General features: G+C 45.7%; 1 protein-coding gene and 1 long non-coding RNA gene across 2 annotated transcripts in view; one reads left to right on the top strand and one right to left on the bottom strand.

Annotated features, from left to right (window-relative positions):
• Positions 1–397: 397 nt before the first annotated feature.
• LOC139240834 (uncharacterized) lies at positions 398–11416 on the bottom strand. Its single transcript, XR_011588749.1, has 3 exons — positions 11362–11416; positions 9971–10030; positions 398–417 (listed from the first exon to the last, which is right to left on the bottom strand). It is a non-coding gene; the product is annotated as an uncharacterized lncRNA (long non-coding RNA).
• Positions 11417–11488: 72 nt separating this feature from the next.
• LOC139240786 (zinc finger protein 420-like) overlaps positions 11489–20529 on the top strand; it is a gene marked incomplete at its 5' end in the record, with an annotated part of 77186 nt that continues 68145 nt past the window's right edge. Inside the window, one exon of the mRNA XM_070869262.1 lies at positions 11489–12052. Within this exon, the coding sequence (XP_070725363.1) occupies positions 11489–12052 (564 nt within the window). The remainder of the gene's footprint in view (positions 12053–20529) is intronic.

Genomic DNA, 20529 nt, shown 5'->3' with positions numbered 1-20529 from the left:
CTCCCGACCCTCACAAGCAGCGCATATTGGGAAATTCTGAACCTCAGCCTGTAACTTCACAGCTATTCATTTAATCTTCCGAGTATCACAGACGAAGGATACTGCATTTCCTGATATGCATTCCTAATGTATGTCAGGTGGTGAAATGGGAAATCCAGCCCAAATGTCTGACCTCATATGAGAATATCCACTTGAGTGTAATATTGGAAGCAATGTATGGCAGTACGTACCAAAGGTTTCAGGAGAGGAAGGGAAAATGTAGAAGGGATGAAAAAAAATTATTTTGTACAAACCTATTGCAAGCATGGCTTCATAGTTCCGCTTCATATTCTTATAGCGGATCTTTTCCCATTCACATAGCTCTGCCCATTCATCTTTGGAAAAATGAATGGTAATGTCTTTAAACACGTCTGTCATCTGAAAAACAAATGAATGTGATTCCTGATACATCTAGGCATTAAAATATGTCAGCTTCACAATCTACAGTTCTACAAATATTGGATTAGCTACTCTGTCAGATCTGACATTCTTTATAGGAATATCCTCTATGTGACGAGAATGGGCTGGTACTAATCGCTGGTAGAAAATTATATAAAAGACAGCCTCCCTACAAAACACTTCAATGTCATGATGGTGGGGTTGTTGTCCATATGATCTTTGTACTATAGCGCACTAAAAATAAAGCTGCACAAGCACAAGTGTTGGTTTATTTTACCAAGAAAACTACCTGGTACAGAAGAATATTCTACGCTTCTTTCATGCAAGGCCCTGAGGAAATATCTGAGTAGAGGCCATCTCATAGACGAGCAGGACTCTTCAGTGGTCATCATCAAAAGGGAAGCATCTGTCACCAGCTATATTTGAGAAGGAAGTGGCTATCGTAGAAATCATTAGAGAAGATTTTGTTCCTCCAATGATCTCCAATTCAAGATTAGAGGCTTAGCACATCTCTACCAGCTGGGACTATGGAGAGACCACTGGCAACACAGGTTCTGGACAAGGGGTAACACAACAAGAACAAAAACCTGTATTTAAATAGTTTCTTTAACGTAGTAAAATATCCCAAGGAGAGGAGCAACATGAATCAACATTTTACACCAAGCCACATAAGCAGATATGAAAGAAAGGAAGACAGACTTGGATTTACATCGTGCCTTTCACGTCGATCGGATGGCTCAAAGCGCTTTACAGCCAATGAAGTATTTTTGGAGTGTAGTCAGTGTTGTAATGAGGGCAGAACTCAGTCAAAGAGGTAGGTTTTAAGGAGTGTATTAAAGGAGGAAAGAGAAGTAGAGAAGTGGAGACGTTTAGGAAAGGAATTCCAGAGCTTAGGGTCTTGGCAGATGAAGGTATGGCCGCCAATGGAAGTGTCATGTATCCTACACGGTTAATGCTTGTACTATTACTATGTGTGCCACCAGAGGGCACCACAGTGGAAGACTTGCAGGGTACCTGTACAGGTGTGCCAGGCCTAGTATAAAAGGCAGGCCACCAGGTGTGATCCTCACTCTGGAGTTATCAATAAAGCACTCAGGTCACGACAGTTCAAGTACAACACATTGCCTCGTGGAGTCATTATCAGAGCATCCAATGACATAACAATTGGTGATGAGATTACGGACCGTCATGTGAAAATGGCTAACCTTGGTACGTTGCAGCAGTTCGCCGATGGTGTTGATTAGAACGCCTTTGTGGAGAGGCTCGACTATTTCTTCACAGCAAATGACCTGGCAAGTGACAGTCCGGCCACACTGGCAGCTGAGCGCAGAGCTATCCTGGTAACCACTGTCTATGGCCTCGTCAGGGACTTGTTGGCACCAGCGAAGACAATGACCAAGACATGCGAGGAGCTTGTAACGCTGATCCAAGAACAATTCAAGCCCAAAGAGAGCATTCTCATAGCCAGACACTGGTTTTACATCCACCGATGGCCCAAAGGTTAGGAAATTGCGAAATATGCTGCAGACCTCAGGAAGCTGGCGGCACCGTATGATTTCAGCGATCACCTCACCGAAGTGCTGCGGGATATCTTTATCATTGGAATCGGCCATGAGGGCCTTCTTCATAAGCTACTGTCTGTGGATACACAGTCACACTGCAGGAGGCCATCTCCGTGAGCCAGGCATTCATGACCTCGATCTGCGGCTCTAGGCAGATGACTCATCCTCAGGACTCAACCCCGGTAGGTAATGTGCACAGAGTGATGCCTTTTAGAGGCTGGACTGTAGAACGTGACCTTTCTCAGGGAAGAGAGAACAGGCCCCAGAGTCCCTTAACTCAAGAGTCCGCCGAGGGGGGCAGATGAACTGAGGCCGGGGCGATGCTCCAGCGGTGGAAATAGGCGGTCTTAGTGATAAAGTGGATTTGTGGGAGGAACCTTATCTGGGGGTCAAATATGACTCATGATTGTTAACAGTCTGATTCAGCCTCAGACAATTGCCAGGGTTAGGGCTGGAGTAGATGGCTGGAGAACAGAGTTTGTTGTGTGGACTGAAGATAATGGTTTTGGTCTTCCCAATATTTAGTTGCAGGAAAGTTCTGCTCATCTGGCACTGGATGTTGGATGAGCAATCTGACAAGTTAGACAGTGGAGGGGTTGAGAAAGGTGGTGGTGAGGTCGAGCAGGGTGTCATCAAACTACATGTGGAACCTGACACTGTGATTTTGGATTATGTCGCACAGCAGCTTGGAGCGGAGAAATAGGAGTTGGCCAAGGATAAATCCTTTGGGAACCCCAGAGGTAATGTAGTCAGAGCAGGAAGAGAAGTCATTGCATGCGATTCTCTAGCTATGATTAGATATATACGAGTGGAACCAGGCAAGTGCAGTCCCACCCAGTTGGACGATGGTGGAGAGGCACCAGAGGAGGATAGTGTGGTCAACTGTGTCAATGGCTGGTCACATGTCTGGAAGAACGATGTGAGATAGTTTACTTTTGTCATAGTCATACAGAATGTCACAAATAACAAAGTACTTCGAATGACAAACAGAACACCTTCAGTCCAAGATCACAAAAGGAAGTTCTGGTGTAATCTGAGTCGCTTCATGCAAATGGAACATCAGTATCTAAGTAACTGGGTAGTTATCGAGACAATAACTTTCCTGGGGCTGTCCACTACAAGGCAGCTACAAATGTTAAGGTCTGTTTTAGTTCAAAGGTGTCTCATAATTAATAGGGAATCTGAAATTCTTGGAACCTGTTCATGATGTGATGGATAACCCATTGACAAATTGCAGCCAAGAGCCACAGCTTTATAAGGACTACAGCCAGACCCTCATTTCACACATGCATAGCCGAGTAAAGGCCAAAACATGGCATTGTGTACTGGTATCTTGGACCCTCAAAACTAAACCTGAGGTCGCTGTAACTGGCAAAGCGAAATGGTATTCAAAGTAAGTATGCTTTAGACCAACAGTGTCTACACCTGCATTATAAATCTGCTCTCAAAAGATGTCCTTCATAAGTTGAAGATGTAAGATTGGTCAGAAACATTCTGGGGTTTCTTTTTATGGTAGGGAGTGAGGGGAGGGCATAACAATGTGACTGAGTAGAGCCCACTTGCTTCTTGATTGAGCAAACCTCCTCGATTTCACAGTTGACAGAAGACTGTAACTTGGCCAGTAGTATGGTCAAAGCAAATGCTCCCGCAGAGAGGTTTGAAATTAGTTCAGAGTTGGAACAAGTTTAAAAATCCTTGCTGCACTCAAAGGTGTTGATAGAATAAATTATCCCACCCACCAAAATCTGCTCCGTTATTTAGAACATAATAATATGAGAGCACTCAATTACCCCCAGACTCTCGATCAAGAAAGCACAGATGCCCCTCAGCAGTCGCAAAGAGCAGACTGATAAAAAGTGCCCACAAAATGGCAACACAAGACACAGAAAGGAAGCAAGCTTGTGAGGATCCTGCACTTCAACAGTCGAGGAAACCACTCTGTAGGGCCTGAGAGTTGCTCCCAAGTCACAAGCTTTTACTGGGATCCAATGACCCAATATTGGTCAGTTTGCCAATATGGAGCCCTCTGGGGGCAATCAAAGGCCCCACCTTAAATATCTATGGCACCAGGAAGAATTGTTTTGAGTCAAGACTTGCAGATATGACCTCCTCAGGATGAAAGTAAAATATGATTGTCTATTTAAGGCATCTGTCTTGATGGAAGATCTACTGGGGTCAAAGTCCTTGTACACTTCTTTCATTCTTTGAGCCTGGTTCCTGAAGACATCATTAACAACAAATCCACTAGTTTATTTGGTCCAGTGAAGAAAATGACATTTGCTCTGTCGAAATCTCGACCTCAGAAAAGAATGACTCCGACACTTACAGCTCCGATAGAAGTTTCCCTTTTAATTTACTTGCTTGCAAGGGGTAGGTTTCACTCAGTCAAGGGCTAAATGAACACCTCCGCAATGGTACAGCTTCACAAGATATTTATACAGTAAAACCCAAGTTCTGGCCTCTCCCTGTGTATTGCTCTGTCTCACAGTCAGTGAATACAGATAAAGAGTTAATTACTATATCCTGGTCCTGACATGGTGTCAAGATATTTCCTTTTGTCAGGGTTATCAGAAAGCCAAACGGCCATTACTCCATGAGTCATAGGTAATGGGCTATCACCTGTCTTGTATTGTGTCAGGATTATCCAATTTCCTGGTCAGTTTACCTGTTTGCTTCAAATGGATGAGGTAAAGGAAAGAGATAATGGCTAGAAGATAAGGGTGGGGTGACATGGAACTCCTGTAGTGTAGACAATAGGAGAGCACCATGGGGGGTTACTTGTCTCAGCATGACTTGTCTCCTAGCTGTCTGATAACCATCAGCCATCTAACAGCAGGTTTAGCTGTTTATACAAGCTGGCTGCTAAAATGCAGAAAGTTCTGGAAGGGCCAGGACTCCATTTTAATCAAAAGGCACACAAATACCGTATGGTATCAGCTTAGATAAAAATACATTTCCACAGCTCCAAGGGCACAGCCAGCCTTTATTAGGAGCAGAGTAATCGTTATTATGGCACTATGATGGTGAAGTGTCTTGAAGGGAAGTTGTCTTACAAGACCTTCTGTAAACAGTTTTGATGTTAACATGATCCAGAGGATTTTGAGAGGTAAAACAAAATGGCTAAAAATGGTTTTACTCACCACTACTTTTAAACCATTCTTTCTCTCCTTCTTCATGTGTGCACACACGTTGCACAGGCAATTGTGATTAAATAACACACAGCAGGACTTTTATACTTCTATTTTTGAGCGAGTTCAAGTACACCCATAGTGAATGCCTGCGATTCCTCATAGCTCAGTCTGACATTATTCACACTCACCTGAATGTCACGATGAAGATCAGTTTGGTTCCTTCAAGGAACACAGGAACAGGAATAGGCCATGGAGCTATTAACATTATTCATATTTTGCCACTTTCATCATTCACTTAATATCCATACAACCCAATATCTATCCCCTTTTAATTCCCTGAGTTAAAGTTATGTCAATGACTTCCTGTGGTAATGCATTTCACATTCCTACAGCATTTTGCAATAAGAATGTTTTCCTCGATTAACTTTACAACTGCTTCGTTTCAATTTTAAATTGATGTCCCTTTATTAGAGATTCTTCAATGAGAAAATGAGTCTTGGAAATCATCGTCCTTGTCATCAATTTCCTGTTGAATTTTCTCAGGACCATCTTTAATGTCCATCCATAGTTGCCTTGAGAAGATGGTGCTGGACCTTTTTAAACACCTGGATCAGATCACTCCTCATGTTTTGGGAGGTTTGCTCAGTCTCTGATCAGACCTAAGGTACTAAATGGAACAGGAAAGGCAAATCCACAGCAGCACTTTAAGATCAATTGTAACTACAAAACCAGGATAAAGCTGGTAAAAGATAAGTTCAGAACTAAGGTCACAGAAAGAATGATCAGTTCCTGAAATGGTCGCCTGGGGAGGGGAGTAGAGGCAAAAAAATACAATTGAATGAATTTGAAGAGTTAGATATTGTGAAAGGGAATCTTAAGTTTCTACTGGAGGATAAGTTTTCAGTTTCCATTTCAAATCTCCCAGCACCTTACCTCCGATTTGCTCTTCTCAGACATGGCCTTGCCCTCTTCAATACCTTCCCTGTCACTCTTAGTTTGAGTGCTTGCCTTTATTAACCGAGGCATAGAATAGAAGGGCACAGGTGTTATGCATGAACTGTATAAAACACTGGTTAGGCCACAGCTGGAGTACTGCGTGCAGTTCTGGTCATTACATTTTCGGAAGGACGTGATTGCACTGGAGAGGGTACAGAGGAGATTTACGAAGATGTTGCGGGAGTGGAGAATCTTAGCTATGGGAACAGATTAGATAGGATGAGGGCAGACCTCATTGAGGTGTATAAAATTATGAGTTGCCTATATATAGTGGATAGAAAGGGCCTATTTCCCTTAGCAACATGATCGACAACCAGGGGGCATAAATTTAAAGTAATTGGTAGAAAGTTTTGAGGGGAAATTTCTACACACAGGGTTGTGGGGGTCTCACTGCCTGAAAGGGTGGTAGAGGCAGAAACCCTCACCACATTTAATAAATACTTGGATGTGCACCTGAAGTGCCGTGACCTACAGGGTTATGGACCTAGAGCTGGAAAGTGGGATTAGGCTGGATAGCCTCCTGTTGGCCAGCGTGGACACGATGAACCGAAATTACCTCCTTCCGTGCTGTAAACGTCTACTGTTCTATGAAAAGGAAAGTTCAGTCCAGAAATTGTATTTCTGATTTTTTAAATTGGATAATTTGTTTTGATTAATTTTAATGTGAGGATGAAATAATCATTTTATTTCGAACCGTATAAGGAAAATTCAGTTCAAAAATTGTATTTCATATCTTAGAAATTTAGTTAAATTTATTTCTGACAAGAAAAGGAACAAAAATATCCTGAGGAGAAACAGGAGCTGGCAGGGTAACCTTTAGTCAGAAAGAGACTGAGGTTGTGTTAGTCTCAAGGAAAGTCACAACAAAAGAGCGCTTCACATATTAGTGCATCCAAACTAAACACTGCTGCTGAGAGCAAAGGATTTCACTCATATTGCGCTTCACTTTAGCCCGGCACCTCACACAAAAGCCACAAATAACAGACCTGGGGCACAACCATTGAACAGACTCAGGGCTCGACAAGGGCACAAACATTGGGGCAAAGTTGAGTCAATAAGGTGGCCAAGCTCAGGAAGGGAGGGCAAACTAAGAGTGACAGGGAAGGTACTGAAGAGGGCAAGGCCATGTCTGAGAAGAGCAAATCGGAGGTAAGGTGCTGGGAGATTTGAAATGGAAACCAGAAAGAAAATTCTGCATCAATGGATTGTTTGCAACTTGAGATGGGGAAGGTTCAGCTGCTCAGTCCCAGAAGATCCCAATCACATTAATACTGTCATTAGGGAGAGGGTGAGTTCCCCAGTGTTTAGATTGGATCACTAACATTAATATTGACAGTGAGACCATTTGCCCATCGAACTTATCCTCCAGTAGAAACTTAAGATTCCCTTTCACAATATCTAACGGTTCAAATTAATTCATTTTTCTTTTTTTGCCTCTACTACCCTCCCCAGGCGACCATTTCAGGAACTGATCATTCTTTCTGTGACCTTAATTCTGAACTTATCTTTTACCAGGTTTATCCTGGTCTTGTAGTTACAATTGATCTTAAAGTGTTGTTGTGGATTTGCCTTTCCTGTTCCATTTAGTACATTGGGTCTGATCAGAGACTGAGCAAACCTCCCAAAACATGAGGAGTGATCTGATCCAGGTGTTTAAAAAGGTCCAGCACCATCTTCTCAAGGCAACTATGGATGGGCATTAAAGATGGTCTTGTCAGCATTGTTCATATCCTGAGTAAAAACTCAACAGGAAATTGACAAGTAAGATGATTTGGAAGTGATTTTTCTAATAGAGGAACCTGTAATAAAGAGACATCATTTTAAATTTAGAAGTAACCTGTTGAAAATTTAATCAAGGAACATATTCTTAAAGCAAAATGATGTGGGAATGTGAAACGCACTCCCACAGGAGGCCATTGGTGCAGATTTAATTCAGGTATTTAAAAGGGGAAAGATATTATGTTGTATGGATATTAAGTGAATGGAGAAAGTGGCAAAATTAGTTTTTAAAAAGAGATGTACCACAATTTACAACATGGTGAAGTTTGCTGAATGGTCTTTTGTTGTGTTCCTTGCAGTTAGCAAACTGATCTCGACTATGACGTTAGGGTGAGTGTGGATAATGTCACACTGAGGGGGAGGGATCGGAGGCATTCACTATGGGTGTTCCGGAACAACTGGCTCAAAAACAGCAGTGCCAGAAAACCTGCTGTAAGTTGTTTGACTACAATTTGCTGGGGAATGTTGTATGTGAGCAGAAAGAAGGTGAGGAAGAATCATTTAGAAATGGGGTGGTGTGTGGGAGCATTTTAGCCATTTTGGTTTACCTTCTCAGACACCCTCTGGAGCATGGTAGCACCAACACTGATTGTAGAAGGTCTTGAGACAACTTTCCTTCAAGACCATTCAACATCACGTTGCCATGATATTGATGGCCCCCAATAAAGGCTGGCTGTGCCGGCCCATTGAAGTGATGTGGAGGGTATTCTTTTAAAGATTGGGTGATCTGACAAGGTAGCTAATCTTACATTTGTAGAGCCCTAGTTTGTGAAGATCACAGATTTACACATTGCCTCCAACCTGTGATTCATTGAATATGAATTTAATTGCTTTGAATAAAATCCTTTCTGTGTGTTGGTCGGCTTGTGATGTGGGGACAGCACAGCTGATCCGGATCTCCGCTGACTATCAGATCACCTCCTATTGTATCCGTGTGGCTTGTCCCCCACTCTTTGTGCAAAACCAATAAATGATTGTCATTGAAAACTAAATGAAGAATAAAAACAGTAAATTTTGCAATAGGGAGGTGAACTCTGCATCTCAGATACCATCAAGGACCCTCCTTTCCCTCGGTACTGAGAGTGACCGTCAGCTGTCACAATACAAATAGGAATCTGTGGCATAATAGTGAAAAACTACTGGGAGAACTCGGCTCTTAAAGGTCCTTGGGGGAGGGATGTGCTCCCAGCATAACATAAAAGCTGCTTTGCATCTGATCAGTCAGGGCTGGATTTAAATCCAGATGCCATTGATGAAGGAAAGCCTCTGTGCTGCTCTTACCTGATATTATTCTAAAATGGTTCGATTCAACAGATGCCTCACATCAGTAAGTTAAGGCAAATTAAATACAGGGAATGATCAACAGCAGATGATTGGAATATTTAAATTTAAATGTACCAAAACCAACATTCATGACAAGACCCAGCAGAGGGCCCCAACCCTGTGTGTATGAATCTAGTGACTCAGATGAGGATTGGACGCCGAAACTTCTTGTGAACAACCCACCACGTAAATTGGATGTGTTTTATTTGGTAAAGCATTAAATGTGCTGAGGTAACGTAGGGTTTTTCTGATTGGTGTGCCGCCCTGTAAAAAATCGTTGTTGGCGAAAATCGATTAAATGGCCAAAAACGGCGCAGAAATCAGTTTTCAACAAGAACTGCGCCAAAAAATATTGCACACATAAAAACGGCGCTGACAGTCTTTGTCAGTGTACAAACTGAGAAAAATTGCAAAATCATGATTGCTCCAAAAAAAACGGCGTCCAATGGTGGTGAAAATAGAGCCCTAAATGTGCTTTTTTACCACCCTGATTATAACCAGCTTGCCCAGCAGCTGGGACATATATGTTGTCAGGAGGCAGTAACTTTGAAGTTTAGGAGGGCTGGAAAGATAAGTAAATTGATAATATTTTCCCTTATACTCATGTAAGTTTTCTTTATTACTTCTTATCTGCATAATATGCAGATTTTTTTTGGTCTGGAATACACATTATTCTTAGAATTGTCAGGCTGCTAACATAAATAAAGTCTGAGATTATCTCAATCAGCACTGATGCCTTACTTTTATTTCAAGAGATGAGAATCTTCAAGCCGCTCTTTAAGAATGAAGATACCAACAAGACTAAGAAAGAGAGAGAATATCAGAAAGGTAATTCAGTATGAACAGAAATTCTTATCAGACTAATATGTCGAGATGGAAACAAACTGCTAGATATTCACAGCAGGCCTGTCAGTATCTGAAGGATATATTGATACAGGATCCCACTCACACATTAACCAGATATTCACATCAGGCCTGTCAGTATCTGAAGGATATATTGATACAGGGTCCCACTCACACATTAACCAATCTTTCTCCTTCACACTGGAATTGAGCTGCTACACACTGCCAGCATTTTCTGTCTTTATCTCAGATTTCTAGCAAGCAATTTTTCTTTTCATACCTACTATATCAGTGCCCAATTTGTGCCCCTGTCCCTGGCAACTTGGTTCTATTTGTATTTATATTTCTTAGTTGCTTACTTGACCTACTTGAATCTCATTACTTGGAGATTTGGAAATGAACGCAGTTTGTGGATAAATATTGCATTTACCATGGCAGATTTTCATCAGAAGGCATCCTGAATCCTGTGGGCAGATTTCAGTAGGATGTAAATGTACTGAATGTGGAAAGAGTTTCACAGATTCAGGGACCCTCCAGAAACAACAACAGATCCACACAGGAGAGAGGCCGTATAAATGTACTGACTGTGGAGAGTTTTGCTTATATCTATCAGCTGATAGCTCACACGTCCTTTGAAACCTGCCGTCATTGTGGGAAAGTCTTCAAGGATTCAGCAGCTTTCAAAGTTCACGAGAAAATGTTAAATATAATGAAGGGAAAGGTAACCAAGTTATAATTTGAATATTTCTTTATATTTGATTGGCAAGGTTAAGGTAAGTGGCTAAATCCAATGTTGAAGATTGGGCGGCCAGTGAGCATTGCACACTCACTGATGTAACGAATTCCGCCATGGAGAGATCCCTGGTGACCAAGGTTACTGGCAGCGCTACAAGCACCACCGATATAGCGTGCAATACTGGAACCGGCATCAGTTGTCAGTGGCATTTTAGCGCCATCTCCTGGTGCTAACGTGTGGCGCAAGCCGCACACATTTCTCCCCATTGCTATTTAATTTTTTTTTATTTCCCCCATTTTAACAAAGCTGATTTTCACACTAGTTTACAACTATTCTTAAAAGGGAGAGGATTTTAAAGACTGAATATACGAACCATTAGACAATCTTTAAATGGACACGCCCTATTGATTACTCCCGCCCCCCTTCACCACTTCCTTCACGAGGAGGAGGCTCTTAATTCACAAAGTTAACATCTTAAGAATCCAGTTTTAATACTGAAATAATCACGATTTGTTTTTCCAAAAGAAACTTTGAGATGTTTCAATACACTGACAATTTCTCTTTCTTCCTTCTCCAGCAGGGCAACAAGTGCACCGAGATGAGTGCCATCCTTGCCCTCATTGCAATGTTGCATTTACTTCTGCACATTTTCTCCAGAAGCACATGAGAAGACATCCTGAATCCGGTGGGCAGATTTCAGCAGGACAATCTTCTCTTTCCCACATAAAATATGTTTTGCAGGGCTTGTTCAGTCTGGCCAGAGGAGAGTATTTATAAAATCAGCAGATCTTCACCAACACCAGTGGATTCACACAGGAGAGAGGCCGTATAAATGTTCTGAATGTGGAAAGAGTTTCACACGGGCAGGGCACCTCCATAGACACCAGTGGATTCACACAGGAGAGAGGCCGTATAAATGTACTGAATGCGGAAAGAGTTTCACATGGGCAGGGCACCTCCATAGACACCAGTGGATCCACACAGGAGAGAGACAGTATAAATGTACTGAATGTAGAGAGAGTTTCACACGGGCAGGGCACCTCCATAGACACCAGTGGATTCACACAGGAGAGAGGCCGTATAAATGTACTGAATGCGGAAAGAGGTTCATACAGGCAGGCAGCCTCCATAGACAATGGATCCACACCAGAGTGAGATCGTCTGAATACACTGAATGGTGTCAGGGCTCCACCAGTGGATCCACACAGGAGAGAAGCTGTATAAATGTACTGAATATGGAAAGAGTATTTATATCCATCAGCTGAAAGTGCTCACATGCATTGAGACCTGCCTTTATTGTGGGAAAGTCTTCAAGGATTCAGCTGCTTTCAAAATTCACGAGAAAATGTTCTGAAACAGTGAAAAAACTGTAACCAATTTATAATTTGACTAATTTGAATATTTCTTTCTATTTGAATGGCCATCAATAACCACTAGTTATCTCAAACATTACTCACATTTATATGAGTTGGAATCAATTATTAAAGATGTAATAGCAGCGCATTTGGAAAGCAGTGACAGGATCGGTCCAAGTCAGCATGGATTTATGAAAGGGAAATCATGCTTGACAAATTTTGTGGGATCTTTTGAGGATGTAACTAGTAGAGTGGATAAGGGAGAACTAGTGAATGTGGTGTATTTGGACTTTCAAAAGGCTTTTGACAAGGTCCCACACAAGAGATTGGTGTGCAAAATCAAAGCACATGGAATTGGAGTAATGTACTGACATGGATAGAGAACTGGTTGACAGACAGGAAGCAGAGAGTCGGGATAAACGGATCCTTTTCAGAATAGCAGGCAGTGACTAGTGGGGTACCGCAGGGCTCAGTGCTGGGACCCCAGCTCTTTACAAAAAACATTAACGATTTAGATGAAGGAATTGAGTGTAATATCTCCAAGTTTGCAGATGACACTAAACTGGGTGGTGGTGTGATCTGTGAGGAGGATGCTAAAATGCTGCAGGGTGACTTAGATAGGTTAGGAGAGTGGGCAAATGCATGGCAGATGCAGTATAATATGGATAAATGTGAGGTTATCCACTTTGGGGGCAAAAACACAAAGGCAGAATATTATCTGAATGGGGGCAGATTAGGAAAAGGGGAGGTGCAACGAGACCTGGGTGTCATGGTTCATCAGTCATCGACAGTTGGCATACAGGTACAGCAGGCGGTAAAGAAGGCAAATGGTATGTTGGCCTTCATAGCTAGGGGATTTGAGTATAGGAGCAGGGAGGTCTTACTGCAGTTGTACAGGGCCTCGGTGAAGCCTCACCTGGAATATTGTTTTCAGTTTTGAGGAAGGACATTCTTGCTATTGAGGGAGTGCAGCGAAGGTTCACCAGACTGATTCCAGGGATGGCTGGACTGACATATATGAGGAGAGACTGGATCAACTGGGCCTTTATACACTGGAGTTTAGAAGGATGAGAGGAGACCTCATAGCAACATATAAGATTTTGATGGGACTGAACAGGTTAGATGCAGGAAGAATGTTCCCGATGTTGGGGAAGTCCAGAACCAGGGGACACAGTCTAACGATAAGGGGTAGGCCATTTAGGACTGAGATGAGGAGAAACTTCTTCACTCAGAGTTGTTAACCTGTGGAATTCCCTACTGCAGAGAGTTGTAGATGCCAGTTCATTGGATATATTCAAGAGGGAGTTAGATATGGCCCTTATGGCTAAAGGGATCAAGGGGTATGGAGAGAAAGCAGGAAAGGGGTACTGAGGGAATGATCAGCCATGATTTTATTGATGGTGGTGCAGGCTCGAAGGGCCGCGTGGCCTACTCCTGCACCTATTTTCTATGTTTCTATACTTCTTACCTTTCACTCTTTTTGATAATATTCTTGTGTGGATAGAGATGGCATTCAAGGGTAAATTCCATTATTCCTCACTGCCAATGAGCGTTGGAGATTTAGGGCTATGTTGTTGTAGCCAAATGCCTGACCCTCTCGCTCTGTAATTATATCTTGCAGCTGTGATTTCAAAGGGCCGAAGTTTTGGCCTCAGTTGCTCCTGATTTTTTGTTGTAGAACGGAGTATCTTAGAAATTCAAATTCTCGGCATTTAGTTTGCTCCAGTTCGAGTCAGTTAGAACAGTTTCACTTTGGAACAGAATTTTTTTTCAAAAGGGGGCGTGTCCAGCCACTTACACCTGTTTTCAAAGTTTCGGCAGTGAAAACTTACTCCAAACTAACTTAGAATGGAGTAAGTGAAGAATTTTGTACGCTCGAAAAAACCTTGTCTATACTTTAAAAAATCAGGCGTAGGTTACAAATCAGGCGTAGGGAATGGGGGGGAGGGTTTAAAGGGAAGTTTACAAACATTAAACACTTCAGTTTTACAAATAAAGAGCCATCATCAATAATAAATGATAAAAACATCAATAAATCGACCAATAAATCAATGAAAAAAAATTTAAAAGAATTTTTTTTTTGAAATCAATAAATAAAACATTTTCTACTTACCGAATGCAGCACCGGGAGCCCTCCAACAGTGTGCTGGGATGCCCCCACCCCTCCAGTGTGTCTCTGTCAGTGTCTCTATCTCTCTGTCTGTCTGTCTGTCTGTGTCTCTCACTCTCTGTCTGTCAGTGTCTGTGTTTCTGACAGTGAGGGGAGGAGGGGGGTAGAGGGAGAGGGGGGGGGCAGGGGGAGGGGAGGGAGGGAGGGAAGGGGAGAAGGGGGAGGGAAGGGGGAGGGAGGAGAAGGGGGAGAGAAGGGGAGGGAGGAGAAGGGGAAGGGGGGGAGGAGGAGAAGGGGAAGGGGGGAGGAGGAGAAGGGGAAGGGGGAAGGAGAAGGGGAAAGGGGAGGAGAAGGGGAAGGGGGGGAGAGGAGAAGGGGAAAGGGGGGTAGAGGAGAAGGGGAAAGAGAAGGTGGGGAAGAGAAAGGGGGGAAAGAGAAGGGGGGAGGAAAGGAGGGGGGGAAAGGAGAGGGGGGAAAGGAGAAGGGGTGAGGGAGGCTGAACGGGCCGGGCCCGTCCGAGCCCAAGACTTCGGGCAGGGCCCGTCCCCAGCACCAGATTTAAAGGTAGGTGGCGTTGGGTCGGGTCGGGCCAGGGTCGGGAGTGTGGGTCGGGTCGGGGGGAGCGCGGGTCGGGGCGGGGAGGGAGGTCAGGTCGGGTGGGGGGGGGGGAGCGCGGGTCGGGTCCAGTCCGGGAGGTCGGGTCCGGTCCAGGGGGTGGGGGGGGTGGGCGGAAGCGGGAGTCGGGTCGGGGTCGGGTCCGGTCCGGGGGCGGGGGGTGGGGTGGGGAAGCAGGAGTCGGGACAGTGTCGGGGTCGGGTCGGGTCCGGGGGCGGGGTTGAGGTGGGGAAGCGGGAGTCGAGTCGGGTCGGTAGGAAGCAGGAGCTGGGCGTGGGAGGCAGCCTTATGCACGCAGCCCCAGTGAGGCCATTTGGCCAGGGCTAGGGTCTGCGTACTTTGGGCCCCTCCCACACAGTTTTGGGCGCCTGGAGCTACTGCACATGCGCGCCCACTGTAGCGCGCATGTGCAGAGGTCCCGGCACTGTTTTCAGTGCAGGGACCTAGCTCCGCCCCCCACAGCTCGTGATGCGCCGCGCCCGACCCAAGAGGACCAGCAGGGAGCCGGAGAATCTGTAAGTTTTTTTCAGGCGCACTTTGTGGCGTGAAAAACGGGCATTCAGGTCGGGGTTGCGCTGTTCTAGGCGCGGCCCGAAACTTGGGCCCAAAATGTTCCCTCTGATATAAACTGCAGTATCTGCAGAATGTGTTTAATCTCCGTGAGTCACAGCCCCTTTAATCTGAGGGTGAGAGATCGCTGGGATCGATGCTGTCAGACCTCCAGAAAGACCAGTAGATCCAGACAGGAGAGAGGCCGTATTAATGTACTGAATGTGGAAAGAGTTTCACAGGGTCAGGGAGCCTCTATAGACACCAGTGGATCTATACAAGAGAGAGAGAGAGAGAGACCATATTAATGTATTGAATGTGGAAAGAGTTTCACAGGGTCAGGGAGCCTCTATAGACACCAGTGGATCTATACAAGAGAGAGAGAGAGAGAGACCATATTAATGTATTGAATGTGGAAAGAGTTACCAGAAAAACCAGCAGATCCACAGGAGACTGTATAAACCAAAAATATAATAATGAATAGTCAGCATGGATTTCAAAAGGGGAAGTCTTGCTTGACCAACCTTGCTGCATTTTTTTGAAAAGATAACAGAGAGAGTAGACAATAATAATGCAGTAAATGTAACTGATCTAGATTTTCCAAAAGGCCTTTGATAAGGTATCTCATAATAGACCGATGGAAGAAGGTCACAGAATGCTGAATCAGGGGACAAGTCGCACAATGGATAGCTAGCTGGCTGGCTTCAGGACAAAAAGAAGAGGGTAGGGGTAAAGGGTAGTTATTCACAGTGGCCGAAGGTGGGTGTTCCTCAAGGATCAGTGCTGGGACCACTGCTGTTCACAATTTACATTCACCATTTAGACTTTAGAATCAAAAACACAATTTTTAAATTTGCGGATGACACCAAATTGGGGGAGGGACGGGGGGAGGGCGGGGTTAGTTAATACTGAGGAGGACTGCAGCAAATTACAGGATATTAATAAACTTGCAGAATGGGCATATATTTGGCAAATGAAGTTCAAGTTGGAAAAATAGGGAGGTCACTTATTGCGTGCAGAGTGAGAGTCTAGGTGGGGTAGAGGAACAAAGGGATCTCGGAGTACAAATACACCGATCACTAAACATTGTGACACAGGTTAGCAAGGCCATAAAAAAACCAAACTAAGCACTCGAGTTTATTTCTAGTTTATAGAATTGAAAAGAAGGGAAGTTATGCTAAACCTGTATTGAGCCTTGGTTAGACCACACTGCATACCGTTCTGGTCACCATGCTATAAAAAGGATAGAGGTATTTAAAATTATGAAAAGGTTTTGATACAGAGGGAATGTTTATCCTTGTGGGGAAGAGCATAACTAGAGGCCATCAATATAAAATAGCCACCAACAAATCCAATAGGAAATTCAAAATAAATCTCTTTACCCAAAGAGTGGTGAGAATGTTGATGCGAAGTGTCGATGAATTTAAGGGGAGGCTGGACAAGGATATGAGGGAAAAGAGAATAGAGGGTTAAGCTGATAGATTTGGATGAGGAAAGATGGGAGGAGGCTCGAGTGGAACATAAACATCAGCATGGACTGGTTGGGCCGAATGGCCTGTTTCTGTGTCCTATATCCCAGGTAATGTCATTCTTGGTGCTGACAGCATTTTAAAAATGTTAATCTTGCAGCAATAACATGCCACATACCGAAGTTAAATTGAAGAGACACATCTGCATAAAGTTACATATGCACACTATATACATGTGCACACTGTGAAACTGTGTAATACACACACACATACATACACACATATACATACACACACATACTGTGGGAGAGAGATAGATAGGTGTGTGTGTGTGTTTATTAATCCTGTTTTATGGATGTGTTGACAAGGTAATATTAGTGCGTCGTATATCCTATGTAATGTAAATGTACTGAATGTGGAAAGAGTTTCACAGTGTCAGGCACCTCCATACACACCAGTGGATCCACACAGGAGAGAGACCATCTCAATGTACTGAATGCAGAAAGAGTTTCACCAGAAACATCAGCGGATCCACACAGGAGACTGTATAACCCAAAAATATAATAATGAATAGCCAGCATGGATTTCAAAAGGGGAAGCCTTGCTTGACAAACCTTATTGATTTTTTTGAAAAGGAACCAGAGAGCAGACAAGATAATGCAGTACAGGTAATTTATCTAGATTTTGAAAAGGCCTTTGATAAGGTAGCCCATAATAGACTGATGAACAGTGTCAGAGAATGCGGAGTCAGGAGACAAGTAGCAGAATGGATTGCTAGCTGGTGTCAAGGCAGAGAGTAGCGGTAAAGAGTAGCTACTCACAGGGGCAGAAGGTGGGTAGTGCTGTTCCACAAGGATCAGTGCTGGGACCACTGTTGTTCACAATTTACATTAACAATTTAAACTTTGTAATCAAACACAGGAGAAAGGCTGTTTCAATGTACTGAATGTGGAAGGAAAGAGTTTCACATGGGCAGGGCACCTCCATACACACCAGCAGATCAACATGAGAGTGGGTTGGCAGCTGGGGAGTTTAAATTCAGTTAATTAAATAAATCTGGAATACAAAGCTAGCATCAGTAATGGTGACAATGAAACTACCGGATTGTCGTAAAAACCCAACTGGTTCACTAATGACCTTTCGGGAAGGAAATCTGCCGACCTTACCTAGTCTGGCCTATGTGTGACTGCAGACCCACAGCAACGTGGTTGACTCTTAACTGCCCTCTGAAATGGACAAGCAAGTCACTCAAGGGGTGCGGAGAGAGCCTTGGGGGGGAGGAGGGAGGGAGGGAGAGAGAGAGAGAGAGAGAGAGAGAGAAAGAAGCGCATGGGGGGTGGGAGCGGGGAGGGAAAGAGAGCCGGGGAGGGTGGAAAGGAGAGCCTGGGGGGAGGGGGGAAGGAGAGCATTGGGGGGGCGAGGGGGAAGACGAGCTTGGGGAGGGGGGAGGAGAGCCTTGGGGGGTGGGAGGAGAACCTGGGGGGGGGAGGGAGGAGAGCCTGGGGGGGGAGGAGAGCCTGGGGGGGGGAGAAGAGCCTGGGGGGGGGGGGAGGAGAGCCTGGGGGGGGGAGGGAGGAGAGCCTGGGGCGGGGGGGAGGAGAGCCTCGGGGGGGGGGGGGCGGAGAGCTTGGGGGGGAGGGAGGAGAGCCTGGGGGGGGGGCGAGGAGAACCTGGGGGGGTGGGGAGGGAGGAGAGCCTGGGGGGGGGAGGAGAGCCAGGGCGGGGGGGAGGAGAGCCTGGGGTGGGGGGAGGAGAGCATGGGGCGGGGGGAGGAGAGCCTGGGGGGGGAGGGAGGAGAGCCTGGGGGGGGGGAGGAGAGCCTGGGGGGGCGAGGGAGGAGAGCCTGGGGGGGGAGGGAGGAAAGCCTGGGGGGGGGAGGGAGGAGAGCCTGGGGGGGGGGGGAGGGAGGAGAGCCTGGTGGGGGGGAGGAGAGCCTGGGGGGGGAGGAGAGCCTGGGGCGGGGGGAGGAGAGCCTGGAGGGGGGGAGGGAGGAGAGCCTGGGGGGGGGAGGAGAGCCTGGGGGGGGAGGGAGGAGAGCCTGGGGAGGGGAGGGAGGAGAGCCTGGGGGGGGGGGGAGGAGAGCTTGGGGGGGGAGGAGAGCCTGGCGGGGGGGAGGGAGGAGAGCCTGGGGGGGGAGGGAGGAGAGCCTGGAGGGGGGGGAGGAGATCCTGGGGGGGGAAGAGAGCCTGGGGCGGGGGGGAGAGCCTGGGGGGGGGGAGGAGAGCCTGGGGTGGGGGGGGAGGAGAGCCTGGGGGGGGGGAGGAGAGCCTGGGGGGGGGGAGGAGAGCCTGGGGGCGGGGGGAGGAGAGCCTGGGGGGGGGAGGGAGGAGAGCCTGGGAGGGGGGGAGGAAAGTCTGGGGGGGAGGGAGGAGAGCCTGGGGGGGGGAGGAGAGCCTGGGGAGGGAGGAGAGCCTGGGGGGGGAGGAGAGCCTGGGGGGGGTGGGAGGAGAGCCTGGGGGGGGAGGGGAGCCTGGGGGGGGCGAAGGAGGGATCACGTTCTTCGAACCCCCTACAAGGGACATCGTGGAGTGGATGATATCCAGAAGTCACGACACTTGTCACTATTCACTTCATGCCCAATAAAACTGTTCACAATCGGTACGCATGTGTGCTTGCCATCAATATAAGATCGTCACCAAGAAATCAAATAGAGAACTCAGAATAAACTTCTTTACCCAGAGAGTGGAGTGAATGTGGACCTCGCTACCACAAGGAGTGGCTCAGCAAATAGTATCGATGTATTTAACGGGAGGCTGGACAAGCGTATTGAGGGGGAAGGGAATAGAGGGTTATGCAGATAGAGTGAGATGAGGAAAGACGGGAGGAGGCTCGAGTGAAGCATGAACACCAGCATGGATCGGTTGGGCTGAATGATCTGTTTCTGTGCCGTATATCCGATGTGATCCTGTCATTTACATCATCTGCTTTTAAAAAATGAAACAAATTATAATAACTTAAAGAAGGGGCAAAATAAACAAATGTTTTTAGAATCAGAGAATGGTTAGAATGGTGGCTCTGTACAAGAACACTTCAGCCAGTCGCACTCCCCCTGCCCTTTCCCCATAGCCCTGCAACTTGCCCCCTCAGGTATTGATCCAATTCCCTTTTGAAAGCCACGATTGAATCTGCCTCCACCACCCTCTCGGGCAGCACATGCCACGTCCTAACCGCTCGCTGTGCATAAAGGTTTTCCTCAATGTCGCCTTTGGTTCTTTACCAATTAAAAAGTAGGAATAAGTTTAATAGATTAAAGTGAACAAAATGTTTATGTTGTATATCTGTAAAGCATGCACTCCTATGTTCCACCACCGGGAGCTCATCCCCTGAAGCTCCAAGGGATCCCAGCATCCCTTGGGAGCACTGTATATAAGCCGGCCCCTAAGGCCTGTTCCTCACTCTGGAGTGTCTTAATAAAGACTGAGGTCACTGTTACTTTAACCTCCCTGTGTGCAGTCTCATCTGTGTTAGGAACACAATAACTGGCGATGAGAATACGAATCCAATGCAAAGATGCAGCAAACTGTGGGCATCCTGGAGAAGTGCTCAGAGGGTAAGGATTGGGAAGCCTATGTCAAACGGCTAGACCAGTACTTTGTAGCCAACGAGCTGGACGGAGAAGGAAG

Source organism: Pristiophorus japonicus, chromosome X (assembly GCF_044704955.1).
Source record: "Pristiophorus japonicus isolate sPriJap1 chromosome X, sPriJap1.hap1, whole genome shotgun sequence".
NCBI lineage: Eukaryota > Metazoa > Chordata > Chondrichthyes > Pristiophoridae > Pristiophorus > Pristiophorus japonicus.
Note: the sequence above shows the minus strand (reverse complement) of the source record. Positions and strands in the feature narration are given on the sequence as shown.